The 25,616-nt window shown below is 50.5% G+C and overlaps 10 protein-coding genes across 13 annotated transcripts; 4 read left to right on the forward strand and 6 right to left on the reverse strand.

Annotated features, from left to right (window-relative positions):
* Positions 1–95: 95 nt before the first annotated feature.
* Positions 96–512, reverse strand: PV09_06271 (uncharacterized protein; the record flags this gene model as incomplete). The annotated part of the gene is made up of 1 exon (XM_016359884.1): positions 96–512. The coding sequence occupies one exon, from the start codon at positions 510–512 to the stop codon at positions 96–98; it is 417 nt and encodes a 138-aa protein (XP_016212332.1).
* Positions 513–1,123: 611 nt separating this feature from the next.
* PV09_06272 (uncharacterized protein) lies at positions 1,124–2,362 on the reverse strand (the record flags this gene model as incomplete). Its single annotated transcript, XM_016359885.1, has 1 exon — positions 1,124–2,362. One exon carries the CDS (start codon positions 2,360–2,362, stop codon positions 1,124–1,126), a length of 1,239 nt encoding a protein of 412 aa, XP_016212333.1.
* Positions 2,363–2,642: 280 nt separating this feature from the next.
* PV09_06273 (uncharacterized protein) lies at positions 2,643–3,966 on the reverse strand. Its single transcript, XM_016359886.1, has one exon. The coding sequence runs from the start codon at positions 3,811–3,813 to the stop codon at positions 2,815–2,817; it is 999 nt and encodes a 332-aa protein (XP_016212334.1). The 5' UTR covers positions 3,814–3,966; the 3' UTR covers positions 2,643–2,814.
* A 627-nt stretch (positions 3,967–4,593) lies between these two features.
* PV09_06274 (uncharacterized protein) lies at positions 4,594–6,110 on the forward strand. The gene is made up of 2 exons (XM_016359887.1): positions 4,594–5,212; positions 5,270–6,110. Exons 1-2 carry the CDS (start codon positions 4,780–4,782, stop codon positions 5,764–5,766), a joined length of 930 nt encoding a protein of 309 aa, XP_016212335.1. The 5' UTR covers positions 4,594–4,779; the 3' UTR covers positions 5,767–6,110.
* Positions 6,111–7,247: 1,137 nt separating this feature from the next.
* PV09_06275 lies at positions 7,248–13,996 on the reverse strand. 2 transcript variants are annotated; one of them, XM_016359888.1, is made up of 5 exons: positions 13,594–13,996; positions 13,364–13,450; positions 9,734–13,218; positions 9,312–9,539; positions 7,248–9,261 (listed from the first exon to the last, which is right to left on the reverse strand). In XM_016359888.1, the coding sequence occupies exons 1-5, from the start codon at positions 13,685–13,687 to the stop codon at positions 7,498–7,500; spliced, it is 5,658 nt and encodes a 1,885-aa protein (XP_016212336.1). In that variant the 5' UTR covers positions 13,688–13,996; the 3' UTR covers positions 7,248–7,497. The 2 variants fall into 2 exon arrangements, with proteins under 2 accessions (XP_016212336.1, XP_016212337.1); XM_016359889.1 differs by lacking the exon at positions 13,364–13,450.
* An 849-nt stretch (positions 13,997–14,845) lies between these two features.
* Positions 14,846–17,227, forward strand: PV09_06276. Of its 2 annotated transcripts, XM_016359891.1 has the most exons (4): positions 14,846–15,585; positions 15,641–15,673; positions 15,725–16,039; positions 16,089–17,227. In XM_016359891.1, exons 1-4 carry the CDS (start codon positions 15,435–15,437, stop codon positions 17,126–17,128), a joined length of 1,539 nt encoding a protein of 512 aa, XP_016212339.1. In that variant the 5' UTR covers positions 14,846–15,434; the 3' UTR covers positions 17,129–17,227. The 2 variants fall into 2 exon arrangements, with proteins under 2 accessions (XP_016212339.1, XP_016212338.1); XM_016359890.1 differs by having other exon boundaries at positions 15,641–16,039.
* On the reverse strand, positions 17,172–19,539 carry PV09_06277 (uncharacterized protein). The gene has a single exon (XM_016359892.1). The coding sequence runs from the start codon at positions 19,178–19,180 to the stop codon at positions 17,285–17,287; it is 1,896 nt and encodes a 631-aa protein (XP_016212340.1). The 5' UTR covers positions 19,181–19,539; the 3' UTR covers positions 17,172–17,284.
* A 70-nt stretch (positions 19,540–19,609) lies between these two features.
* PV09_06278 (uncharacterized protein) lies at positions 19,610–22,053 on the forward strand. The gene has a single exon (XM_016359893.1). The coding sequence runs from the start codon at positions 19,746–19,748 to the stop codon at positions 21,774–21,776; it is 2,031 nt and encodes a 676-aa protein (XP_016212341.1). The 5' UTR covers positions 19,610–19,745; the 3' UTR covers positions 21,777–22,053.
* Positions 22,054–22,204: 151 nt separating this feature from the next.
* Positions 22,205–24,008, forward strand: PV09_06279. 2 transcript variants are annotated; one of them, XM_016359895.1, is made up of 3 exons: positions 22,205–22,398; positions 22,877–23,136; positions 23,194–24,008. In XM_016359895.1, the coding sequence occupies exons 1-3, from the start codon at positions 22,377–22,379 to the stop codon at positions 23,581–23,583; spliced, it is 672 nt and encodes a 223-aa protein (XP_016212343.1). In that variant the 5' UTR covers positions 22,205–22,376; the 3' UTR covers positions 23,584–24,008. The 2 variants fall into 2 exon arrangements, with proteins under 2 accessions (XP_016212343.1, XP_016212342.1); XM_016359894.1 differs by having other exon boundaries at positions 22,877–24,008.
* On the reverse strand, positions 23,785–25,472 carry PV09_06280 (uncharacterized protein). Its single transcript, XM_016359896.1, has 2 exons — positions 25,127–25,472; positions 23,785–25,057 (listed from the first exon to the last, which is right to left on the reverse strand). Exons 1-2 carry the CDS (start codon positions 25,385–25,387, stop codon positions 24,305–24,307), a joined length of 1,014 nt encoding a protein of 337 aa, XP_016212344.1. The 5' UTR covers positions 25,388–25,472; the 3' UTR covers positions 23,785–24,304.
* Positions 25,473–25,616: the final 144 nt, after the last annotated feature.

Consider the following 25,616-nt stretch of genomic DNA (forward strand, 5'->3'; position numbering starts at 1 on the left):
GGCAATGCGAGGAGAACACAGTTGAAAGACACGAGCGCGGGGGCTATGAACTAAGCGTACAAGGCTTAAACTATCCTCAAGCCCGCCGATAGCTGCTAGACTAATTCCCTCGCTTCTGCCCATAGTTTCTGCGGACCTACCCACAGGCCGTGCCACGCCAGCTTGCACACCCATCCCCAGCCGTACATGAGCATCACCAGAGCAGCGATCCTCTCAAGCCATGAAACCACCTTCTTGAAATCTCCGAAGCGGAAAAAGTGCTCGATCTTGAGCCGGAGCCTTCGCCATCGCCACCGTCGGCGCATTCGAGGGCTGGCGTTTGTGGGCAGGTATCGGCTCCGCGCCGACTCGATCTTGACGAGCAGCATCATCTTTTCTTCCCGGCGTTTGCAGTAGTTGTCAAGCTTCTTGTGGTATTCAATAATGAGGCCTGACGTGAGCCCGATGAGCTTGATGTATTCCTTTTGGGAGACGATGTACAGCTTGTTATACTCCAGATTCGCACTTGCCATGACGTCTGAGTGAGAGCAGAAAGCTCGTACAATGATACGAGCCAAATTCGGCGATTGGCCGCTGATCAAAACTTCACAATTTGTGGATCCAGATGAGGCTTCGGTGCGAGATGCTGAAGACAAACGGGGGTGTTAGGCAGCCAAGCGCTGACTGTCTAGTCGGGGCCACGCTGTTTTAGGCTACTTTTAGTCTTCAATAGAGCATATAGAGATACTGACAAGGAGACTATGCAATCCCCTTGGCAAGTGCGCAGCTGCAGAGCGTCTGTCGATGATCAAGCAACGAGGACGTCGTCAGTTTCAAACGAATGTGCAAGCGGCTCGGTGCTGTTGTCTTAGCCTGTTTATACTAGATTAGCTAGAAGGTGCTTTAGCTGGAGTCTGTAGTACCTTGCTTCGGTAGTTGCAGTGAATAGAGACAAGCCAGCAATGCGAGTAATGTGTGTCGATCCTGAAGCTGGAGAAAGACTCGGTCGAATGATATCGCAACCGCGATGTCGGTTGCAAAATATATGCGTCTAGTTGTGGACAACAAAATTATGGCGCCTTCGGCGCTACGTGACATGCGCTTGACTGTCACTGCAGTTGGAAGGTGCGACACGCAGCAGACACTAGCCCTCGTCGTACACATACTCGTAGGGCTCATCACCCGGACGTGGAGACGGATTGAGTCTAATGACGGAGCCGTTCGATCTCAACGACGGATTGCTTGATGAAATACGCAGTGCCGATCCACCACCGTAATTGGATCTAATCACCGACCCAAGAGAGCTTCCTGATGGTGCATGGTGTAGCCGGCTGGGTGTTCTTGCACGGGAAAGCGCGGTTTGAACAGTGCCTACATGGGAAGAGGGCGCAGAGAGTCGGTTGGAAGGAACGGGAGGGAGAGACTCTGAGCTCGTCGTAAAGGTTCGCAGGCTGGATGCGGAAGACGAGGACGCCAGCTCCATCTCGACCGCAGCAACGTCCAGGTCAGTCATTCCAGTAAGGAGTGCAGAGAAAGCCGTCATTAGGTTTTGGAATTGATATTCCGTTAGCGGCCTAGTGGAAAACCGCGCCGCTTCATACTGTGCGAGGAAGTCCTCTGCGGCATCAGGAGGATTGACGAGGTTGAAGTCAGCTAGTCGTGCGAGATATTCCCTCAAGCCTTGAGTCGCCGGTCTCTGAAGCAAAGCGACAACCCTTGCATCAGGAATGGGTGTAATGCCGCTTTCTACCAGTCCGTTTTGATAAAATGCCGGATCGGGAGGTGCGAGACTGACAGCTTTCGCCTCGATCAGATTGGGTAGCTCCACAAACACACGGTAGTACTCCAGGCTGGGCAACTTTGCGTCCGACGGACTCGACCATCCAGGGTGTGATATATGACCCCAAGCAGCCAGCGCCACGTCGGGCGGGATCTCAGTCCTCTTCTTCGCGTGGCCCTTCAGCAGCCCAGCGAAGCCATGCCTCGTCTCGTCATCCTCGTGCGCCATTCTCGTCAGCTCTTCCCTTATGTCTCGGGGTCGCGAGTCCCACGCGACAATGGCACTGCGTTCCCACTGCTTCTTTATCATCTTGTGTACTTTGCGCGGCACTTCGCCCTTGTCGACGGGGATGTAGCATCGTGGGATCTCCTTTAACGTGGCGCGATTGGTGTAAATGCGAGAGGACCAGATGAAGAGCGCGACGAGCAGCGTCCCGATGTAGATGGCGCCAACCGCGATGCCGTTGGGTACGTTTTTGATCCTGATGCAACTGTACACCAGGTCGGTCGGTGACACCAAGGTTGCTACCCAGGTGAGAAATACGATGATGAGGAAAGCCGACGAGTACCAGATCTGGAAGAATGGAATTTTGATTGCCGCCATACTGTACGCATGCGCCGTGTATCGATTCTTTCATAGGGATGCTACATCATGCATAAAAAAGATACTTCCAGAAAGATGCTCCTAGAGCTGTAGTTCGCAAACTTGGAGTGGAAGTTGTTCGGGGATGCGCATGCAGCCAGTCGAGGTGCAGCGACGCATTTGCGTGGCGTTCTGGGCAAGGCTGGCGGCCGGCTACGCGACCCATTTTCACAAAGAACTTCCCACCTTTGAAGACGTGGAAACAGGAAACGGACTCGGACAGTAACCATCACGAAGACAGCAATATGATTGAATTCTTCGCAAGCGTTCGCTAGGCCATCTGCCTCGTTCACAAGAACGCGAGAGCTGAGCCATCTCAAAGCGAGACAAAATCGTCGCAGTTCTGCACCTCGACAACACCGTCTTGACCAACTTCACCTACAACGCCAAGCAGCCCATGATAATCGCGCATCTCAGACGATGTTACTTGCTCTTCTTGGTCCAGATGATCTGCCGTCTCTTGCAAAGAAGCTGCTGCCCATCCCAACCGGTCCCACAGTACTAAAGTTTCGCACCGTCGTTGTCGGCGCAGCGTCCGAGTTCCTATAATGCCTGCCCATATTTTTCCAATGGTTGACGGCAATGATCCACGAACTAAGCACGAGCTCAACCGTTTCCGTATCGCCACTTCTATGCCCGCCAAAGATACTAAACGTTCCGACTTCAGCGCCACGATTTGCATCGGTGCCAAGTTTGGAGTACGTGAAGCGCGCCACTACGCTGTTAGAACTGTTTTCCATCAAGGATAGCGCGATAGGCCTATCCGTAAGATGCCAATAGTACAATTCGTTATTGATGCGAAACCTCCAGTCCGCAAAGTTCGGTGCGTACAGGTCGTAAGTCAGCTTGTTCGAGCCGCTGACGTCCCCACACACAAGCTCGACGGTAGCTCGAGGCATCCATGGCAGTTGACCTGCTCTGTCAAAGCGAGCGAATCCCACGTCTTTGCCTGGAGAGTTTTCCGTTGCGGCGGCAATGCCAGTCGGCAGCCTCGTCAACGTAAAGTCGGCCTTCTTCGAAAACATCGCGGGTCCGAGCCGCGCTGTGACTCTGTATCGTGGACGAGAGAAAGTCGCGCGAGTAGCCGGCGTAAGCACCTGCAGCCTGCGATTGATTTGGTACACGTTGTATGCCACCACAGGTTCGAGCAGATGTCGCTCTGCGTAGCCGGGCAGTTGAGGAAGGCCAGTTTCCTGACCATATCCGGGAGGTTCTTCAGCATCATCCACCTCTTCGTCAAGCAGAGTTCTCGTTGTGCTGATAGTTGGATCGTTTTGTGTGATGCTCTCTGTCCTAAATGCCAGATCGTCATTGTCGTCGCTGCCGTCTAGTGGAGGTAGAGTGATAACTGCTGAGACATCTACGACATCCTCAAAAGCAGGCGGAAGGTCTTCATTACTCCAAGTCGTCATTGTGACAATCCCACCGAACGCCAGGATTAAGTGTCATTTAACCATATTACGCCGCACTCACAGCGAATATAGCACATTGCTGTGCAACGCGAGGCTGATTGCGATGAGTCTTCTACCGTCGTCCGCTCAAGCAAGCAGTATCGTGATGTCAGGTTCGCCCCAATCATTCGTTGAGCGACGATCGGCAACACAGCCAATACCACCCCTCCGTCTTCCAGGCGGAGGCAACGGCCGGTCCGGCCGGTCTTTCCGCAAGACTAAAAGAACTGAAGTTTCCCTTAACCTACCATTTACCTCGAGATAAAAGTATCGCTACATTTTGTGGACAACTGTCTTATGCTTGAGAGATACTCACCCAAACCATCTAATGGCACGAGCTTTGATGCGGCAGGACATTTGGGCAAATTATGAGCGCAAAATTCAGTCTGAGAAACGCAAGGAAGTCTATTTGATAGGGTTGCTTCCGTAAGGATCTTGCATTGCTCAATGTTCCCTAATGTGTGTGTTCCAACAGTGTCATCTTCGTATTCAGCCTGTGCTTCCGAACTTAGCTGAACAGCACGCTGTTACCCGATCTTCCCTGTTCGCTAACATTGCCTTAACCGAACCCCCATGGCACGTTGGTTCTGACATGAGGTATTGCAGACGCCATTTCACGTGTTGCCTCATGGCTTGATCATGGAAGAATCAATGCATCCTGGTATTCACCACAGTGGCTCCCACGCTTCCTTCTTTCTCCTACGTAACTTATAGCCTGTCGGCTAGTCTACTTTGCTTGGCAATGTCTGACGTCGTGCCTTCTCGCTTATGGTCTCGAGCCAGGCTTCTCACATCATGGTAGAAGTCTCTGAATTTACAGTCCATAAGATTTCGGGTATATATGGGTGAGGGGCTTCAACATGGTGGTGGATCACGTTAGGTCTGCTCCAACTTCGATTTTTTTCCTCGTCTCATTGCTAAAACATAATGGTGCGTCTAATAAGAGCTACGCTTGCCATTTCTCTCTTCACATTTACCGATGCCCAAGGCCCTTGGCCTTGCGGCACCTGTACAAATGATTCACCAGAGCCAATCATACCTGCCCCACCGCCTTGGATTCTGAAAGCCTCGGCGTATGCATTTCCTATCATTCCACTCGAAAAGCTTCCCTCGAAGGCATATTCTCCACTGGAGAAGAACAGCACTGCAACAAAAGGCACATTTCTTGGTTTGACCGGTGCTATATTGCTTGTCAGGTATACGGACACTCCTGTTGGACCATACGATGAATTATCAATCATCCCTGGCGTTTTCGGATATATAAAGACGAATTCGGACGGAAGCAGGACTCCAAAGGCTTCCATTCGAGGAACTAGATTCTATGTCAGTCAAAAGTACACCAACTGGAATGGAAGAGTCAGTATGTTCTTACAGCTCCCAAAGCTTCCTAATCCATGCTGACTGATCTTGTTTCCAGACTGGAACATCCCTAAGCATTTAGCTAAATTCGTGTGGACAGACAATACCGATGGAAGCAGTTCAGTAAAGATATACCCCTACGATACAACGGGTGATCCACATGAATCGACTCCAGCTACATTGCCCTTCTTCCAGGCGAGCTTCTCACCCGTTACCCCAACGATTCCGCTTCCAATCAACACTGATATTCTTCGGTACCTTGGTCTAAGTCCACCCTTGATTCAAGCTCCTCTTCCGGCCGGAGATGGAAGCTACGGCGAGCTACCGGGCACGACACAGTGGGCAGAAACATTGCTTGGGATGTCTTCAGACTTTTCAACTCCGGGAATATTCGACATGTACCAAGGCGCCGGTGATGAAGTCGGCGATTCGGGATTCAACGCCGTAGGCGACGAGTATTTCCCGAATTTTTGGCCAAACATACCGAGATACAACGTCGGCATCAAAATGGAAAACGCAACGATCTCGTTCCCAGTACCAGACAAGTGGTATTAACTGCTAGAACAGATTGATCTTGTGGTTACAGCACGTAGTGATTGGAGAACTTCATGACTTGATGTCTCTTTAGCAGGCAAGATAAATGTAAAGCCCCACCGATGGAATTGAAGGCAATCAACGTTGGCAGAACATCTTTTCGTAGTCGACTTGATTGTTACAGTGACGGTTTGTAATACTTGTAGGAAAGAATGGATAAGGCCATTCAAGTATAGGTAGCCGTCGCAAAGTTTCATATTACGAGGAAGCCGATGTCACAGAGAACACCATTGTTGTCATCGCACTTTCCCTTTGTCCAGCCATGCGATCATTCTGATCACTTTTTTCCCCGCTCATTGCATCGTTGCTGCCCTCAAAGATTCAGCATAGTTAATATGATGTATCAATATTGAAGTGTCTTGCTCGAACTCAAGCCTGGCATAATTTGGTTTCAGCTGTGCCATCATGACGGCGTCGAAAGCAACCAAGTCTCAATCGACTCAACTGTCCGCATCGGGATAAGGCAATATGCTTCATAGATTCTACCAGAAGCATTGAATGGATCGCAGGTTGTTGTCGAAGACGAACAAAGTACCGCAGTCACCACTGCATGGAAGAGTGTAGCCTTTGCAACCAGAAGAGGCGTACAAGTGGCATTCTACGGGATCTGTCTCGTCCTGCCTGATTGATTTTGCCATGACATTGACAGGCATACATCTGCCGTTGTCGATTACAAAGAGCTGACACGCCCCCCCGAAGCTGCAAGTACCCAATGAGCGACGCGGTATTCTTGCGGATAACACTTACTTGTAATCTGTGCAGAGGTAGATCCATCTTGAGTCTAGAGCTCCGTTGTTGAGCCTGAGATTTTCAAGTTCAGTATGATTTGCAAGAGTGTGAGCGGCGGTCAACACCGCCCAGGTATGAGAGAAGATGATGGTCGCAGCGGCGCCAAATGCTAAGCGAAACTGCATTTTGGGTATGTTCATATATGATGTCCTTGGCAGATAGTAGTTGACTGACTTCCGTTTGTGATTGAGTTAAAAAGTGCGCAAAACTGGTGAGGGGTGTGGTGTTAGAGATGTCTGCCAGCTGGACCAACTGGATTGACATCTAAATATCCTTTTAGAGCAGTCTTGAGTGACAATCGCTGATTCATTCACTACATTCATTGCAGTGACTGAAAGCCGTAACTGGAATTTGTATTCAGGAAGCTGTGTCTGCATCTGAGAATCCGCATGGTCGAACATATGATCATAAAAGTTCATCCATTAACACAAACCTCACAATGTGTTCAAACTTTAGCCGCACGAGGTCATCCAAAGTCACAACTGAGTGCCAGCATAGTGCTAGTCATGCGTATGTTATCCGTAGAACCATGAATCTTTGGATACTTCTGTTTACGTGCCAACATGTCACCCTCGACTGAGATCTAGGATCGTTGTTCCGTGGCTGCGCAGTGTCCCAAGACCCCAAGCTCTTGATGCTTGAAGCTGCCTCACCAGAACAAATGGTAACCTAAACCAGACATATCAACAAAGGGAATCACTAGGCGTTCATGACAACAAGAATTAATGCAAATTAGTACTATACATTTTTTCTGATCCAGTCTCACTACGCTGATGCTTAATAGCCACTTTTACTACACTTCAATCTTTACGCACAAGTATGACAAATATGTGCAAATTGGTCGTAAAGCTCGACGATATGCAGGACGCATGAAACAACCTCCGTCCAATTCGCTTAGAACTTTCAAGAAGTCGCCGCTAACGCCTTGAAATATTCCAAGCCGAGAGCTCTCGAATGCATCAGATATTTATCTTCCGTCAAAGGCACCTTCAGTCTTTCACTTCCATCCCGTAGCTGACCATCCGCCAAATACCCAGCAACAACATTGCCCATGATCTGTAGAGCTGCGCGTTCTCTGAGCTCTTTTCCTTCCAAAGCACCTTCTGTGTTAACTCGCTGAAGTGCTTTTGCAAGCTTGGAGACAAGTTCTTTCCACCTCTGACCCTTTTGAGTCTCAAGGTCACGCATCTCGACGAAGTCATAATAGATACCAGCTCCCCTGTCCCATATCTCAGCATAGATGCTGCCCTTGCAAACCGGATCGTGAAGGCCTCCAAGCAGTTCGCGAAGTTGGTCTGAATCATTTTCGATGACCGCGACAGGTCCAACAGTGCGGCAGACAACTTCATGCGCCTGTTCCCACTCACCAGCCTCAAGTAGATTCTCCGCTTCCGCAACAGCGTCTTTGGTCACGGCATGGGCATGAAGAGCTTTCGACAGATATATCCATTTCTCGGGTATGCGGATCTCGCGCAAAGCGGAAAATATTTTACCGTCAGGTGCATCGATCAACGACGCATGCTGATCTAACAGCGAACATATTGCGGCTTTTCGCGCATTCGCGTCGGAAAGATGCAATAGTACCCAAACTGCTGAGACGAGAGCAAATGGGTTTGCCTTAATGCCTGTAGCCAGATCTGCAGCAAAAGTCGACGCAAGTGAATCAACGGTTTCTGGTCCGAGATCTGCCGCAACACCAACATTCTGCGCTTGAAACAAAGTGATAAGCTGGAAGCTAAGCCTTGCATCGATGGGATTTCCAGAAACGGATTCTGGAGCAAATGCGACAGCAAGATCAAAAGAATCACCTCCATAAAGCTGCAGCATGCTCCAAAGAAGGTCTTCGCGCGTATCAGCAGCCTCATCAATCCAGTTTGTTGAGATCTTCTGCTCAGTGAACCACGGAACAGGTCGCACTTCTTCACGGCCATCCTTCAAGTCCTCGAGGTACTTAAGGACAGCCTCCGTAACGTCCTGCTCGGGGTCTATGCCGTACCAAAGACGAAGGCCGAAAGATCGTCGCCAATCCAAATTGAAGCGTTTGGAGAATGCAAAGGTTGACGTGACATTCTCATATCCAGCGGCCGATTGACCTCTGCAAATGCAAGTATTACCGGCAAGGAGTTCGTAGATTGCTCGAATGGAGTCCTCAAATTCGGCAAGACTATTGAGGATCCGCCAGCTTTCCAATTGTGTTGACATGGACTCGCGAAATCTCCTATCGCAGCCAATCTGCGCAACAAGTGTAGCAAGGTGGAAATTCTTGCCCTCCACCAGCACATTGCATGCTTCTTCAATTAGACCTCCGGTCAGATATGCAAAGGCCTTTTCCTCCAATGTCTCGGCTCTCGCAACATGGTTTTGAACATCGTTACGCACTATCTTCTTCCAGAACTCGGATACCTTGTCCTTGCGCAAACGAAGAAGATATATGTCCTTTTCAGACCCTGCAACCGTGCTGGGCACGTCATGCGGAGCGTCGAAGAGAATGTGTGCAAGCTCCCAAGCACGCTGTTCCATCCGACCAGCAAGATTGTCAAGTGGAACAACTTCAGCGAATTGCGCGAATTCGAAATCGGGACTGGTGACAGCGTGGGGAATATTCTCACTCTCGTAAATAATATCCGTACAGGATTTTTGCTCAATTAGAGCTGGTGCAAGTCCCGCCTTCTGGAATTAGTATGATAAACTCATGGGCATTAAAGTGGGCACTTTACTTGAGCTGAACCTGAGAGCTTTGCAAAGCGAACGTCATTGCGCTCACCAATGATAGACGGCGCGAACTTCTCGACAATGCTGTTCCGCCCTAAACTAGGCGCCATCGGACCGGCGATGTATACCAGAGTGCCATCGGGACCCCAATGTGGTTTCGGCGCTTGATGAAAGGCATTGTCAAGCTCCTCAGATTCGGCTGCTCCTCGAATCTTGATTCGTTTATTGGGATACTAAAAAAACAAAAATGTAAGCAACTTGTCTTTTCATTTCATATGCTATCTACGGTCTGTGTACGGGGAAGGTTTTGACCTTGATTGTGACTAGGTCTTTACAAAGGGCAATCTGGCTCGACAAAATAATTTGATCAAGGGAGCAAACACTGAAATCAAAATATGCCATTGAGCGAAAAGGGGCCTCAACAAACCTCAGTAGCAGACGTGTTATCACCGAATTTCGTCATTGTTGACCTCGTCGACTGATTGAAAAGAGAGTTCATGATATCCACGGTCGTAGCGAATGGTTGCGTACGCTCGGACACCTTGGGAGTTCGGTCTTGCTCTGGGGATTCGTACACAATAGATTGGTTGGCACGCAGGGCGGCACGATCTTGCTTCTTTGGACTGACGGTTCGTTGAAGTTGCTCTGTCCAATCATCTCCGAAGAGAACCGAGCCTGTTTTGAGAGGTGTACCATGAACTGTTGAGTTTTTAAGGATAGACTTTGGCTCGAAGGATGGGGGTGCGGTAAGTGGCTCCGTGGTACGAGCTGGCACTGGAAAGGAGCCCGCCATCTCCTGATCCTCTGCCAAACCCAATTCATTTGCGTCTTCAGTGTCGTCGACGCTTGAACCCACGGAGCGCTGCCCTAAAAAAGACTGCAGACTACCAGTTATTTCTTCTTCCTCGTCATAGACATCTTCTTCCATGGCTTCTTCATCGAATTGACCCGGAAGTTGCTTGCGTTTACCCTTCTTGAAATCAAACGTGTCATCAGGGCTAGAATGTGCTGATTCTGGGGGACTTGGCAAGGAAGTATCACTGTTCATGTTCGGAGACGACTGTTGGGCCCTCAGCTTAGAGACCTTCAGAGGCGTGGGCGAAGGAACATCATCAGTCAACATGGTTGAATCAAGTATACTTTCATCGTCATCGTCATCAGGAACCCCGTAAGTGGTGTAGTGCTCGACCTTGAACGTAAATTCGCCCGTGTTGCCGTTGAAGTCTACGAACTCCGTGTTTGGAATGCGCTTCAGCCTATTGATATGTTTGTTATAACGCGGACCCTTCTTCTCAAGCACTTCCGTGGCGCCCGCATTAGCACGCGGCCATGAGTCCGCTAAAGTAATCGTCGAGGGCACATTAAGACCCTGTCCAGGAGGAGGCTTGCTAACCGAGCTATTGTCGCCATAGACGGATACCTTACGCTTCTCGAAAAATACGATGTCGCCCATAATTTTATCCAAGGGAATATTCCTTGTAAAGTCAACCTTGTGAAAGATAACTTTACCCATGTTCTCGCAGCCGACCTCGAAGTTTTCAAAGTTGGCCTTCTTCTCCTGTGGCAAGGCCTGAATCTCTTCAAGACTCGGCTTTGTCCAGTAACCACCGGCAGCTTTATCAGCATGACTACGTGGAACCTGCACAACAGGCTTTACTGCCGGAGCTGATTCGGGAGAACTATCCTCGGGAACTACAGCAAGTTCTTTCCCCTGACTACTAGAGCCATTCGATCGTGACGAACCGTTCATGCTGGTTTCTGGATCAGAAGTGGGACTCTCAGTGCGAACGAGTGCCCCATTAGACAGGCCAAGACTTGAAGTACCGTTCGTCTCCTTTGGTTCACTGGACGTATCAAAGCTGACCGACTTCCTGGGCTCAGGAGTAACAGTTCCGAAGAGAGGTTTGCGTACTGAGTTCAGGCTGCGATCAATATTGAGCTTCTTCAGTCGTCCAGTGCCACCACGCACGGTAGAAGAGAATGCGCCAGGAGTGAGAATGGTGTCTTCCGCGGTGAAAGAATTCCTCAAGTTGCTAGTTGACATGCTCTTATTTAAACCTCGAGCATATCCCGGGCTGAGGAGAGTGCTATGACCAAAAGGACTGCCTGGAAGAGCACTGCCTGGGGTACCGTATGTTGAGTAAGAGAAACCATAGCCCGATGGTCGCTTTTGAGGTGTAGTAAGGCGGCTGCTAGCAGCAGGGCTAATCTTGTAGGCGGGAATTAATGCTTGTTTTTTGTTCTTCTGACTGGAGGCAAGCGGCGTAGCAAGCGGGCCGACGCTCTGAGTAGGGGTACCAATGTTGGCAAAAAGCGCATCGTTTCCGTATGGATTTTGCATCAAGCTCGCCGTCAACGTGCCCGGCTGTTGAGGTTGCTGTGGCGCGAGCAGCGAACTACCGAACACGCTGCCACCAGTCTGCTGAGCAGGTTGTTGTGAGCCTCCAAACAGTGAGCTGCCTGCGGCCTGCTGTGAATTCTGCTGGGTGTTACCGAAAAGGCCACCGCCAAGAGTACTCGATGTGGTAGGCTTTGCACCAAACAATCCTCCAGATTGCTGGTTGTTCGTCTGACCAAAAAGCCCGCCTGTATTTGTCTGCTGTTGAGTGTTGCCAAACAAGCCGCCAGTTGTACCAGAGGTCGTATTCCCGAATAATCCGCCGGTCGCTGGCTTGCTTCCGAAAAGACCTCCAGACTGTTGGGTATTGTTTTGTGCAGAACCGAACAGACCGCCAGACTGTTGTGTTTGGTTGTTTGTGTTACCAAAAAGGCCACCGCCGGTATTTGTAGTTGTCGACGAGCCAAATAAACCGCCTGGCTTCGATTGATTATTCTGTCCAAAGCCGCCACCACCGAAGAGGCCGCCAGACTGCGTAGTTTGATTGGTTTGATTATTCTGCCCGAAACTGAAACCGGTTGAGGCGGGTTGAGAACTGCCAAAACCACCTGTGGTTGCGGTAGTGCTGCCTCCAAAGAGACCGCCACCGCCGGTTGATGTCTGTGTGCTTGCGCCAAATCCTCCAGCAGATGAGGATCCGAAACCTGTGTTCTGTGTACTTCCAAAACCTCCAAAGAGGGGCTTAGCTTGGTTGTTTGCGGACCCGAAAAGACCTCCAGTCGTGCTGCTGCTTGTGTTGTTGGCCCCAAAACCCGTGCCACCGAAACCCGTATTGCCACTGCTTGTGCCAAAAAGGCCACCTGATGGTGCAGAAGATGATGTGCTGCCGAAGAGGCCACCAGTTGCTGGCTTCGCTCCGAACAATCCGCCAGAGTTGCTGGAGCCAAAGCCTGTTGATGTATTGTTGTTCTGCTGGCCAAAAAGGCCGCCCCCCGTACTAGTTCCGAATCCGCCAGTTGTGTTATTATTGCTGCCGAAACCACCGAAGGTAGAACCTGCTCCAAATGCGCCAGCCTGCCCACCTCCTTGTTTGCGGTTTTGCTGATAGTCAACTAAACGTAGCTCCTCAAATGAAAAATTCTTGTATGCGTCCATAGTCGTTATGGACTGAAATTTGTTAATCTGGTTTCCCGTGGCATTCGCATCCTTTTCCGTTGTCTCCGAAAACTGTACCTGACCTGTGCCATTGTTCTGGGTCGTGGTACCGCTACCGAATCCACCGAAGCCGGTAGTTTGCGTCTGGTTTGTGCCACTCCCAAAGCCACCTGAGGAGCTGCCAAATAGACCTGAAGTGGAGCCACTGCCGAATCCTGTGGCTGGCTTATTTTGCTGACCAAAGAGTCCACCACCGGTGTTGGTGCTACCAAAACCACCCGAGGTTGTACTGCCAAAGCCACCGAAGCCTGAGCCAGATGTTGTCGTGCTGCCTCCAAACAGTCCGCCGCCAGAGGTTGTGGTTGTGGTACCAAAGCCTGTTTTATTTTGACCGAATGCACCACCGGAGGAGCCGAAACCTAAATGAAGATGTTAGTAGGATGTTTTAGAGTGTCACCGATGCCTTAGGAAGCTAGAGCCTGCGGGCGAACACAGTTCGATTTCACGTGGGGAGCGAGATGCCGGAAAGAAGGTCGATCGCGAATGTGGTCTAACATTACGCACCTCCGAAACCAGAACCAGTCGTATTATTCGAATTGCCAAACAAGCTGTTGCCACTGCCGAAGCCGCCAGTGTTGGAGGTGCCAAAGCCTGTGCATCGCAGACGTTAACTTCTTGCTCGTCGCCGATCGTGTCGCTTCGCAGTCGCCGCCTCGATCGACAGTCGTTGCCATCGCTCGCGGGCACGTCGAATCCAAAGAATGCCAGAAAAATCCATTGGACAGATCACGTACCTCCAGAGTTATTGTTGTTGGAGCCAAACCCACCGAATCCACTCGTGGAGCTCTGGTTGTTCTGGCCGAAGCCACCGAAACCAAAGCCCGACATGTGGAAGACACTTGAGCCTCACAATTCTCGTTTCGTATTCTCTGGTTGCGTAAGGAAAAGTTTTTGCAAAGAGTGACACAGCTCGCCGCGTGTGCTAAAAGCGGATGGAGCTTCAGAAGTGGGAGTGAGGAGAAGGAGTTGCGCACAACGCGCGTCAACGTAGAACGAAGCGGCGTGCACGCCCAGAATAAAAGACGTGAAAGAGATGAAATCGAAATAAGACGCTCGACCGCGCGTATGAATGAGCTCGACCTGCGGCGGCAGGGTTGGCGATGAGCTTTTCTATGGCGGGAGATGGGTGACGAAGGGAAACGCGCGAAGTGAGCTGGCGAGGGAGAGAAAGTGGTGAGCTGGTCTGAGCGCAGAACTCGCTTAAGTAAGCAATCCGCATCGGCACGTGACTGTCAATGCAGCCCTGCACCGCCTTAACAAGTCACTGCCGTGACTGTGAGACTTGACTATTCACGGTCAGAAAAGCTCAACAGAAACTCGCGAATCTGTTCTTTGATTCGCGAATGACGAGTGTTGGCCGTGTCTAGGCCTTGAATCGCCCTTCAAGCTGCCAGGCAAACACCAGGCTGTGACTTAGGCCGCACTTAGGCCGCACCTTCGCTGCCTATTCAAGCAGGCCCAGCTTCACTATGCTTCTGCCTCCCTTCCGTCGTCTTCACCCCTTCGTCTCCCTCACTCTTGCCAGCCGCAAGCTCGAACTACCTGAGCCTTTCGTCCACAGCTTCGTGTCCTCTATGCCAAGCTACAACAGTGCCGTCGGTCGAGACTGCACGAAATAAAATTGCTCACGCTAGGAGTCTTGGTAAACGAATGAGTTTCTCGCAGCAACTCATGAATTAGCCGTCACGCTCTCACCTCGAGACCAAAATCCGTCTGGAGTCAATGTACATACACATGCACGTGAAATGGAATGAACAAGTAAAGTTGCGACCTAGGCTGTAAACACTGCTATAGTTTGCCCCCAGGGTTCCTTCTAAATCAGAAGTTTACCAATAGCCAGAGAGCCTATCTCACACACCTTGGTCATGAAACCAATTCTTAATTTGCCGTCCATTTCACGCTCAAGAATGATCCTTCCGTGGACTGGGGCGATCGCCTTTCACGGATAACGTTCCACTGTCGAGACTGCCACCACTTCTCTTGCCGCCGTTGCAAATTGACAAAAAGGAGTGTTACAAATGTGCTGCTCCCGCGAGTTCACATACCCCAAGTTGAAGTTAACCAACGGCGTCAATCTGGTCTCATATTGCCTAGGAAATTAGCTTGGTATTCGATCTTCGCCTTCTATCCACGTGAACATTCATGCCGGTCTCGGCCACCGACAAATAACCTATGGAATCGATCTTTCATCCTCGTGCGGGTTGTGATGGTCTATTAATGCAACAGCAGTCATCCCACCATATGTCAACACGGCTACCTTGTTAATTTGATTTATGAAGATAGATCTTCTGGGTGTGATCCTTTTCTTAAAATTCTAGACCAAGCCGCTTCTGACTCGATCCACGACACAGCATCAATCGCACAAGGAAGATCGCAGGAAGTCCAGCAGCATGACGATCCGATAGAAGCTTCTTCGTAAAAATGAACATCCAAAAGAAAGCTTTGCCCAAGACAAAATAGACTTTACCGTCGTCGACTCTAGAGGTTCAAAATTTACGGAAAATTCACCGGCGTATGAAATTTAAGCTCTCATCATTCACCTACGCACCAATCTCCGTATGAGAACTCGGGAACAATGTCTGCATTATCTCTTTTGTGGAGAGCCCCAGAAGTTAACCCAGTCAATCACAAAGCCAGGTCCATTCCTATCTTCAATGTTGCCAATAAATATGGGCGGGTGTTCTTTTTTTCTTGGTTCGGATTCTTCATTGCCTTCTGGAGTTGGTGTAAGATACTATATCAAATCCTGTTGTTCGACATGAGAAGTTAACGCGCTCATAGATGCTTTTCCGCCGCTCATGACAGTGACCATACGTGAGCAGCTGCATATGACCCCTGCAGACGTCGGCAACTCTAATATTGCAGCATTGACTGGAACTCTTGTCGTTAGACTTATTGCCGGCCCGGCCTGCGACCGATGGGGCCCGCGGTGGACATTTATTGGCGTGCTCGCCACTGGAGCCATACCGACGGCTCTATCCGGTCTCGTACGTAGTGTCTCGGGTTTAATTATGATTCGATTTTTCGTGGGCATCTTGGGTGGCACTTTTGTTCCTTGCCAGGTCTGGTCAACTACATTCTTCGACAAAAATGTTGTGGGGTCTGCAAATGCGCTGATAGGGGGCTGGGGAAACGCAGGCGGCGGTATCACCTACTTTTTAATGCCTTTAATCTATGATTGTGAGTTCTTGACGATTATCTCCAGACTTTTGACTAACTGTGGTATAAGCGCTTCATCATAACATGAGATTGACGGCTTCACAAGCGTGGAGAGTTGCGTTTGTCGTTCCATTCATCTTAATTACGGCGACTTCCCTAGGGATGCTGCTTTTCTGCGAGGATACGCCAACTGGAAAGTGGAGTGAACGACACGATTCTGCAATACGCTTACCGCCAGATCACCAATTTGATGTAGAATTTATTCAGCCTGAACCGCTTACTATGAACATACCAAATATACCTGTGGGACATATCAACAACACCGATGGCGCGCAATCTAAGGCTCAAACATTAATCCGTTCACGCTCAGGAGGCGACGTGGAAATAGTCTGTTTACCAAGTAGCTCTATTCCATCGGCTTCGAAAGAAGTTGACATGGCTTCGGAAGTCATGGTCGCCTCTTTCAAACACGAGATCGTTGTTTCGCCTACCTTGAAAGAAACGTGTCATGTCTTCTTTTCGTTGCAGACAGCATTCCATGCCTGTGCTTATCTAGCAACGTTCGGGGGAGAGTTAACCATCAACAGCTATCTAGCGGCCTACTATCTCCGCAACTTCCCACAACTTGGGCAGACAAAAGCTGGACAGTGGGCATCTATGTTCGGCTTACTCAACATTTTTGCGCGTCCGCTTGGGGGCATCGTATCAGATATACTGTATTCCCGAACCAAGTCGCTATGGGCGAAAAAGGCATGGATCGTCTTTGTTGGAGCCGTGGCTGGTGTGCTTAACCTAGGTGTTGGGCTCACTGATCCCCATGAACAGTCTAAGATGTTTGGACTCGTTGCCGCCATGGCATTCTTCCTTGAAGCGGGAAACGGCGCCAATTTTGGCTTGCTTCCACACGTGCACCCTTATGCTAACGGCATCATTAGCGGCATCACTGGAGCGGCGGGTAACCTTGGGGGTGTTGTGTTTGCTATCTTGTTTAGATTTCACGGTACGAACTATCAGAAAAGCTTCTGGATTATGGGGATAATAGTGGCGAGTCTGAACTTGGTTTTGGCATGGGTCCAACCTATTCCGAAGGGTCAAATCGGCGGTAGATGAGATGGAACGATTTGCAGTCACTTAACGAGGCTTGTAGTTACGGTGTCAAAAGAACATTACACTCTATAGCAATTTGTTCTAAAAACTAGATCCAACTAATTTTGGAGTAGATGATTTTTCAATGACAATTCACACGCGTACATCATCAGTCATTGACTACGACCCCATTGAGGAAACCACTTCCTTAAAGCTATCGACTAAGCCTTGATCCGCGCCCGTAGCGTCGATATGATTCACAATGGACAAGGCGTTCATAGCTATTTGCTTCATCTCCTTTTCTGCAGCCCTCTGCAGTCTTTTCGGTGCTTTAGCCCATATCGCGTTCGCTAATTGATAGAGTTCTGCGAGTACTTCGAACGCTTCCGTGTCCTTCGTTTGAGCAATGTCAATATGGGAAACCCACTTAGGGATCTCCATCCACGCTTCTCTCGATTGCGGTACTGCGTCGGATGTAACTATTATCAACAACACACGTATCAAGTCTGTCATATATGTTGCAAAGCTCTGCGACGATTGCGACGTCTGTCTAAGGTCGGAGGCAAACAAGTCCCATCCGTCATGATCAAGTAACATCTGGACTGCCTCATCAGAGGCTGACAGCAGGCCTTCTAGCAAGACCAATATGGGATGTCGGAAGTCTGTTTTTGCATCGGCTTTCATGCTCTCTTTGTACAATGCAGCAAGCATATCCGCTATTCCTATCGTTTGCTTGTGCAGCCCCGGATTCTCATCTTCACGCAGCCAGAGTGATAACGCTCGCAGCCCGGATAGAATGATCGGATCTTGCTCAGGTGCAATTGCTGGATTGTCCCAGGTCAGCATGGCAGGTGATTTCGGGTCCATACGTGCGGAAGGATCAAGACCAGCAGCACCTGCGGTTACGGCATCCCAACGATCGCGGAAAAATTCGAGAGTAAGGGAGAATGTCTCGTTCAAGTCTCTGCGCAGTTTGAGAAGCAAGTCAGGGCCGATCGGCATTGTTGACGGCTTTGAACCCTCGGTTATATCCATGTCGTCAACATCGGTCGATTGAATTAGATACATGATGAAAGCAGCCACAATGTCGTAGCAAGCCGCAAGACGAAGGCTGTCATTTTGGTAGGTTGTCGACGCAAGGTTCGTGATTAATGTCGGGATCGTAGCACGCAAGTCGACCAGCACATATTGCAAGAATACATATGCAAATGGCTTATCACCTCTCGCTGATTCCGGGACCTGATTCGTGAAGAGCGCGTTCGCCGCCATGTTACTAGGCTGTACACGCCGTAACACCTCACTGGCTAACTTGATTGCTGCGTTTCGCACTTGCGAGGTAGGTCTCATCATGATTGATTTCTGAATGAGACAAATGACAATCTGTATAGGCTGCGGCTCTCCTAGGAAGGTCAATTGAGGAGAGATGCCTGCTATGACATCGAGTAAAGTTGCTGTGTTCTGAGCGTCTCTCATGCTATCCGTCACCGCTTGCAAAATGAATCTTTTCGCATCTTCCTGATGTGCTGCTGACCATGCGATGTCGTAGAGCTTTAGATACTCTCGAGCATATCGGTCCTCGGCTCCTAGTACCATAGGACCGGCCAGTTCTTTGTGTCCACCTGCCCGTGCAAAAGTGTGAGCCCCTGCTGCGCTACCAACGATATTCTGTAGCGTCTGAAATGCCAGCATCTGTGGAGCTGCCTCTAGCACTGGGGTTACCTTAACAAGGGGTGCGCAAAGCTCCAGTATTTTCTTCCCGGACACCTGATCAGGAGAAAGCAGGTTGGTGAAGATGTGAACAACGGCAACAGCTAGACTATTCATGCTCCGTAGCTCTTCAGTTGGCTGTCCATTACCACTCTTCATCAGTCGTATCAAAAATTTATTGGGCACCGCCTCCCAACAGTCTTTGACGACGTTTTCATCGCTGCGAAGGTGCTCTTTTCCATCGAGCAATGATCGCAGAAGCGAAAGGCCCACAAAGCGCGATGTATCGTCTTGCGTTTTCAACAACGTAAAGACCTGCTGCAAGGCAGCTTTGTCGTCGGTCTGTGGCGATGCAGAATCTTCTGCCATCTTTTCGCGCCCAGAATGCAGATACTAGAGTGAGGAAAATTCGTTGTCTCTTTCGTCAGATCAAGGCTTTGCACAACCCACTCGGCCGAGATATACTTTATACATGATGACTCGGGGTTCTTTTGCACAATTTTTGGATGATAACTTGAGGTTTGCGGGGATGTAGAGAAATGACAGCAGATTGACGTTCAGTAATGGCGTCTCCTATGAGAGTCACCAACGTCAGCATTCCAAGAGGATACGCATCTCTGACTCCCCTGAAACGACTTATAAGACTACAGCGTTCGTCTTCGACTGTGTTGCCCACAGTGGAATCACAAATTATTTGAGGAACGACCTGCGGTGCTCGAAACTCGCTGCGATCCAGAAGAGACGGAGGCTGTCTCCATATATAGGACTGACTGAGAACAAATCGGTAGTCTAGCGTAGAGGCCAACCAACCACCGTCCAGTCAGTGCAGCGTGCCTTGCACCAACGCAGCCTAACAGGGCCGAAGACATCACCGGTACCACCAGTCGGCCAAACGCTCTCCCCGCTCCTTCGTCTTCTCCCTCTCTTCCTCAGGATGGGAGGGCCCGAAGTCGCGTCGGAGATCGCATCCGTGGGTGCCAGCATATCCCAGCACCGTTCTGATACACCTACGACGGACGTTCCCGTTGTCAACCAAAGTTTCGACAACTTGTCTCCAGTTGCCACAAATCAGGGGTTGCAAGAACGTTATGAGCGTTCCGCTGGACAAAATGCTGGCCTGCCGGCTCTCGATACTTTGACCGCCTCGATCCCGCGAGTCCACATACGCACCCCTTCGACGGCGACGCCCCGAACGCCCCGCGACGCGGGACTACACGTACACACTGATATCACGGCCCCCCCGTCGGCAACAGGCACAAACACCAGTTCGGACGTCAGCCAGGCAGCAATTGGAGAAGCAGAAGTGATCAAGGAGCAAGGTCTACGGCATTCACAACCTATACCCATGACGCTGGAAAACAGCCTCCGCTCAACATTGTCTGCAGCGAGCATACAATCGGTGTACTCGCTCTCACCGGGCTCAGGAATCAGCTCTCCTGCGATCAACGCGCTGCCAGACATAACACCTTTGCCGTCGCCGCTCCAGGGGGGAGACTCGCCCACACCGTGGAAGTCGCGATCGCGCCCAGGCTCTTCGGGCTCATTGAGCCGTAGCCTTCGGGAAGAAGTCCTTCTCGACGTGAGCGCGAAAGTCTCGCCCACGAAGATGAAGCAGAAGAGCTACGGCGTTCTCACGAGCGAAGATGGCACGAACAAGAACCCCTCGTCACACCAGTCAAGCAGAAGTATCAGCGATTTCCGGCCGGGAGCATTGCACAACGAAAAGCCGCGCAATGTTACGACAAACGCAGTCAGCATAGATAGCGATATTATGCAGATCGACTCTGCACTGCATAGGGAGAAGTATCTCGCCGAACAACGAGGACTCGTCCCTGCTTCGCTGCCAACTCCCCCGCCCAGCAACAGAAGCGTTGCTGAAAGTGAAGCAGACGAAGTAGCAGATGAACCTGAGTTTGTCGAGTACCTAGTAGTGCGCGAAGGTCCTTCAAAACGGAAGCGCAAGTACAGACCGGTTCGGCCCCTTGGCCAAGGTACATTCAGCAAAGTCGTTCTCGCAACGTCAGAGCGGCTGCCGCCGTCTACAAAATTGGACGACACTTCAGAAGCGTGGCTCAATCCAAAAAATTTGGTGGCAATCAAGGTGGTCCAGCATGGACCTGCCGGTGGTGCAGACGCCGAACGCATAGACTTAGGACTGAAGCGCGAAATCGAAATTCTGCGAACCCTAGAGCATCCTACGCTTATACATCTGAAAGCGTTCGATTGGAGCGACCAAGAAGCCTTGATTGTTCTCAATTACTGCGCAGGCGGAGATCTTTTCGATCTCGCCAGCCAGCGACGCGACCTCCTAACGCCCCACATCGTTCAGCGCATGTTCGCTGAGCTTGTCGACGCTACCCGCTATCTACATTCTCTTTGGATCGTCCACCGTGATATCAAGCTCGAGAACGTTCTGCTCAATTTGCCTGCGCAAGCTTTGGCCGAGATTACAGACGCTTTTAAGCACCCTTACCCTTTGATTACACTAACCGACCTCGGACTCAGTCGGAAAATCCCGCAGCCTCCTGAGAGCCCATTGCTTCAGACTCGTTGCGGATCAGAGGACTACGCAGCTCCCGAAATCCTCCTAGGTCAACCTTACGATGGACGTAAAACAGACGCCTGGGCGCTTGGCGTGCTTACGTATGCCTTGATGGAGGGTCGATTACCGTTCGATCCACCACCAGTGCGCCCAGGCCAACGACCCGTTCGAGGTAAGTCCACGCATCGCATCGCGCGTTGTGACTGGATGTGGTGTGAGTACGGCGACGAATATGGCGAATGGGATCCCAAGGCCGGTGCGGGCTGGGAGGGCGCCCGTGAGTGTGTCGAAGGACTACTCAAAAAAGTGACAAGAGGGCGAGTGAGCCTGGATGAGCTTGCAGAGAGGCCATACGTTAAGGAAGCTATCGACTGCGAGGGAGGTTTGAGACGACCACCGCATGCTGATGACGAGGATGAGTAAGTCTTGTTGACGAATGGGGGCGAGCCTTGGAGAGGCTCTTTTTGTTTTGCCTTTCTTTCTTTGTCTTTTCGTTTCCACGAGAGAGAAACACACTACTTTTTTGCCTTCAACTTGATCAGTATTCGTTGGATGATTTGTTCTTGTCACTGTTACGGCAGAAACACAAAGCACGGGAGATACCAACAGCATGAGCAGCGACGGCAGGTCGGGAGTTTTAGGATAGAACAGCCATGCATAAAGGACCAAATGAGAATATGCCTTCTCTCTGCTATCAGAACTGCATGGACCAGTTGTCCCCAAGCTGGAGAACAGAGCTCTTTCAGTCACATTTCTTGTGTTAAGAATGAGAACTGTTCGCTACACCATAACTGGACAAGGATTAACCGTACTTTGTGCTAGTTTCCTAAAGGGGAAGTGGGCCTTTGCGGAGAAGGATCGCGGAATTGAAATGCGCGTCTTGAACCTCCTGTGAACACGAGATAGAAGCATCCGCACGCCTTAACACAACCAACAATCGCGTCCATCTCCGCAGTGCGATTCTCTGTCAACAAAGAGATCTGTCTCACTTGTATACATATCCTTTGACGGCGCGGCGCAGTCATGGCGTCGAAAGCCTTACACGGTCAGTACACTTTTCTTTCACTTTCGCCCGGAAACACATCAACACGAGGCGATCAAAATCCGGAGACATCACAAGATATGCCTAATGCAAACGCGTTCTCACCTTGCGCGGCGAGCTCTTCGATTCACCTCGAGCTGGACATTGGGTGTCCTATAGTGCCGTATTCCGCTTCCTCGGCTACCGCCATGTAACTACTTCTCTCAAAGGGTGTTTGCGCACCATTGCTGTAGAAGAAAGCAAATCCCTCAGAAAAATATACTCCCGCATCTTTTGGTCCGACTTTGCTTGCGGTGCCAGTGAATACATGAGCGTTGAACTTGTGGGCTCTGGACGCTCGCGTCAGCATCCGCAATCGCACCAGTTATGCAGACATGCGGGAAATCACTCAGGACGTAATCATAATTGAGGGCGAATTTTAATGTTACATTTTACTGCACATTGCAAAAGGCATCATCGCTAACGGAAATTGTAATGGCAGATCGCGTTATGCATGGCGTGTCCTCCAACTCGCCTCTTCCACCTTCCGTCGAAACTGCGTATTACAGGAAATGCATCGAGCTCAAGCGGCGTATCAACGAGATCGAAGAGAACAATGACACCTTACGCGTCAAGAAGATGCGTATCGAGCGTGCCATTCTTAAGATGCGCCTAGAACGTGCCATGCTTCTCGAGCAGATTGCAGCGAAGATGAAGGACAATCCAGACGATAGTGACGACAGCAACAGCCCGCCACCCACGGTAAGTGTCGGTACTGATCTTCACTGGCGGGCTCGGGCACTAAGTCATCTGGGGCAGCCGCAAGATAGACCGTTGCGATCGAAGCGTGCACATAGGAAGACGACGCCCCCGCCGGCCGGGGGCACAAACGCAGTGCCGGCTAGCTCTCCTGTACCGCAGAGCACATCAGGCGCACCGGCAAACTCAGGAACAGCAGTGACGGAGACGCCCGATGCTGCCAGGTCTCATTCCTTACGCGAATACGTCCCAACATCAGCGGAGGCGACGCCCGCGCCTGCTAACGGCACTCCTGTCCAACTGCCGTCGTTATCATCGCAACTTCCTCCCTCAGTCACACCGGCGCCTGCTGCTACACCTCAGTCGGCGCCCTCTGGATTTGCAGCAATCGACAATCCGGCTCCACAGGAAAACGGGGATACAGAGATGGCGGGGGCTGGGGACAGATGAGAAACATCAGTGCATATGTACAACTAGGAGTCTTTCTCAGCTGGATGAGATTCACGGCGTTTTTGATTCAACGGTCGGGTCTAAAATATAGTATCGTGGCCAACTATTGAAGGCGTAGAAAAGAAGTTGGCGCGTGATTTTTGAAATAATCCAGGTCGGATATGAAAATCAGGTGGCCTTGGAAGCTGCCATTTTTTGTCACAAAAATTGAAGCGTACACTCTAGCCGCTTTTTTCATTTCTACCTGTTGCTATTCTGCATTGCCTGGGCAGCAAAACAAGGTCGTCACAGTTCGACAAGGGGAACGGGCTGTCGCTGGGGTTTCCACGACGAATGCTTCAGCACGAGAGTTTGACCAGTTGGTCGTTCTCATCAGCGCACAAGCCTTGATAGAAGCCGTAATGAATATGGTGAAGGGGTTGGCGAGTTTGGATCTGACCGCTGAGGGGCATGTTCACAGCCGCATCGGGAGCTGTCTCGAGCTTTTGAGCGCGTTGTGGCAAGATCTCAATTGATGATGCGATCAGCTGGCCATGGCAAGCTTTGTGGCACAGAATTCTGACGCTGTACCGGATATCAGACCGTGCTCCTCGGCCCTGGGGAAGCGTAGTGCCAATCTAAAGATGCCGCTGCTTCCACGTGTTCGGTCCACTTATCACGGCTGGCGTTTGACGTGATTTTAAGATGGACACACGAAGCCGAACATGTCATGATGTTGGTTTCATCGCACCGCCTCCGTCTTCTTTCTGTCCTCCTTCGCCCTCTTGAGCGCCTGGTGAAAGCTTATTCTTCCAAGCCCTTCCTCCTTCCTCTTCTTGAGATCCTCTTCCGAAACCTGGTCGAGCACAAACCTCCCCATCTTGCCCGTTCTCCACTGCTGAAGGAACCACAGAGCACTGGCCTCCAGATCTGGCTTTCCACCCTTCTGCAGTCTGCCTGTCGCCCGTGCCACGCCGTCGAGCAAATCCAGCACGTTGTTCGTGGGCTCATGATACGCCGAGTACACGGTCGGATCGTGTAGATTCACCCGGTACAGACAATAATCGGCGAGCGTGCCGTACGGAATCACAGAGTCCTTGACGCTGCCACACATGGCGAGTTTGAGCATGGCTTCCGCATCCGGCACGTACGGCACAAAGACGCCGGGCGTGTCAAGTAGATAAACGGTGTCGAACCCGGAAGCGGATCCCTCTATGATCTTGACGCTTGATGAGACCTTGCGCGTGACGCCCGGTTGGTCGCCCGTTTTCGCTGCTTTGCCCTTGCCTAGCGACACGTTGCGCAAGGCGTTCAGCAGCGTGGATTTTCCCACGTTAGGCATGCCCACCACCATCATGCGCGAGCCCGTTATGGACGTTGACGAGCTCGTAAAGCTCCTGGCAAAGCGCAGCACCGACTGGATATCTGTTCTCTCCTGATTCGAGAGAAAGATGCATGGATCTGGCTTGTGCCATTCTGAAATAATCTTTTCATGCTATGGTATCCCAAGCTATCGTTAGCATCGAGAGTCCAGGATGATTTCGAGTCGAAGCGTAATTTATACCTTGGCTTCCCCAGGTCTTCCAGAACTGCCCAGATCCTTTTTGGTGTACACGATCAGCCTGGGCTTTGCTCCCAAACTCTCCTCAAAAAGTGGATTTTGACTCGTTATCGGGACTCTGTAGTCGCGACATTCAATGATCAAGTCAACTTGGGATAGCATGCGCTTCATTTGAGATAGTCCTTTTGCATGATGACCAAGGAAATAAGATCGCGGCAGATTCTGCAGTGTTGGAAAAATCGTGCGTGGTGAAAACGAAGACATTATCGAAGCTAATCAACACATTTCAGGATTTAGTTACTGATTCAAAGGAAATGCACATTATCTGGATGTAAGCGATCGATGAATTGATGAATACTTTTAGGAGCTGGGATGTTACAAGGGATGACTTCAGTGTTGCATTTCTACGAGCTTTGCCACATCGGGAGCACGAGTTACGCATTTCTCTCGCTTCACAATTATGATGCTGCAACATTGCTACGCTACAAATTAC

This window comes from Verruconis gallopava (genome assembly GCF_000836295.1).
Source record: "Verruconis gallopava strain CBS 43764 unplaced genomic scaffold supercont1.21, whole genome shotgun sequence".
NCBI classification, from domain to species: Eukaryota; Fungi; Ascomycota; class Dothideomycetes; order Venturiales; family Sympoventuriaceae; genus Verruconis; species Verruconis gallopava.

Bases quoted from the DNA above. Each gene is read 5' to 3' on its own strand.
- PV09_06273 (XM_016359886.1), bottom strand. From the start codon at position 3,813: ATGACGACTTGGAGTAATGAAGACCTTCCGCCTGCTTTTGAGGATGTC.
- PV09_06274 (XM_016359887.1), top strand. From the start codon at position 4,780: ATGGTGCGTCTAATAAGAGCTACGCTTGCCATTTCTCTCTTCACATTT. The intron at 5,213-5,269 runs GTATGTTCTTAC...TCTTGTTTCCAG, and splicing joins CAACTGGAATGGAAGAGTCA to ACTGGAACATCCCTAAGCAT.
- PV09_06275 (XM_016359888.1), bottom strand. From the start codon at position 13,687: ATGTCGGGCTTTGGTTTCGGTGGCTTCGGCCAGAACAACCAGAGCTCC. The intron at 9,540-9,733 runs GTTTGTTGAGGC...TTGTTTTTTTAG, and splicing joins ATAACACGTCTGCTACTGAG to TATCCCAATAAACGAATCAA. The intron at 9,262-9,311 runs GTAAAGTGCCCA...TAATTCCAGAAG, and splicing joins AGCTCTCAGGTTCAGCTCAA to GCGGGACTTGCACCAGCTCT.
- PV09_06276 (XM_016359890.1), top strand. From the start codon at position 15,435: ATGTCTGCATTATCTCTTTTGTGGAGAGCCCCAGAAGTTAACCCAGTC. The intron at 15,586-15,640 runs GTAAGATACTAT...ACGCGCTCATAG, and splicing joins CATTGCCTTCTGGAGTTGGT to ATGCTTTTCCGCCGCTCATG. The intron at 16,040-16,088 runs GTGAGTTCTTGA...CTGTGGTATAAG, and splicing joins AATGCCTTTAATCTATGATT to CGCTTCATCATAACATGAGA.
- PV09_06277 (XM_016359892.1), bottom strand. From the start codon at position 19,180: ATGGCAGAAGATTCTGCATCGCCACAGACCGACGACAAAGCTGCCTTG.
- PV09_06278 (XM_016359893.1), top strand. From the start codon at position 19,746: ATGGGAGGGCCCGAAGTCGCGTCGGAGATCGCATCCGTGGGTGCCAGC.
- PV09_06279 (XM_016359894.1), top strand. From the start codon at position 22,377: ATGGCGTCGAAAGCCTTACACG. The intron at 22,399-22,876 runs GTCAGTACACTT...TTGTAATGGCAG, and splicing joins GGCGTCGAAAGCCTTACACG to ATCGCGTTATGCATGGCGTG.
- PV09_06280 (XM_016359896.1), bottom strand. From the start codon at position 25,387: ATGTCTTCGTTTTCACCACGCACGATTTTTCCAACACTGCAGAATCTG. The intron at 25,058-25,126 runs GTATAAATTACG...GGGATACCATAG, and splicing joins GAAGACCTGGGGAAGCCAAG to CATGAAAAGATTATTTCAGA.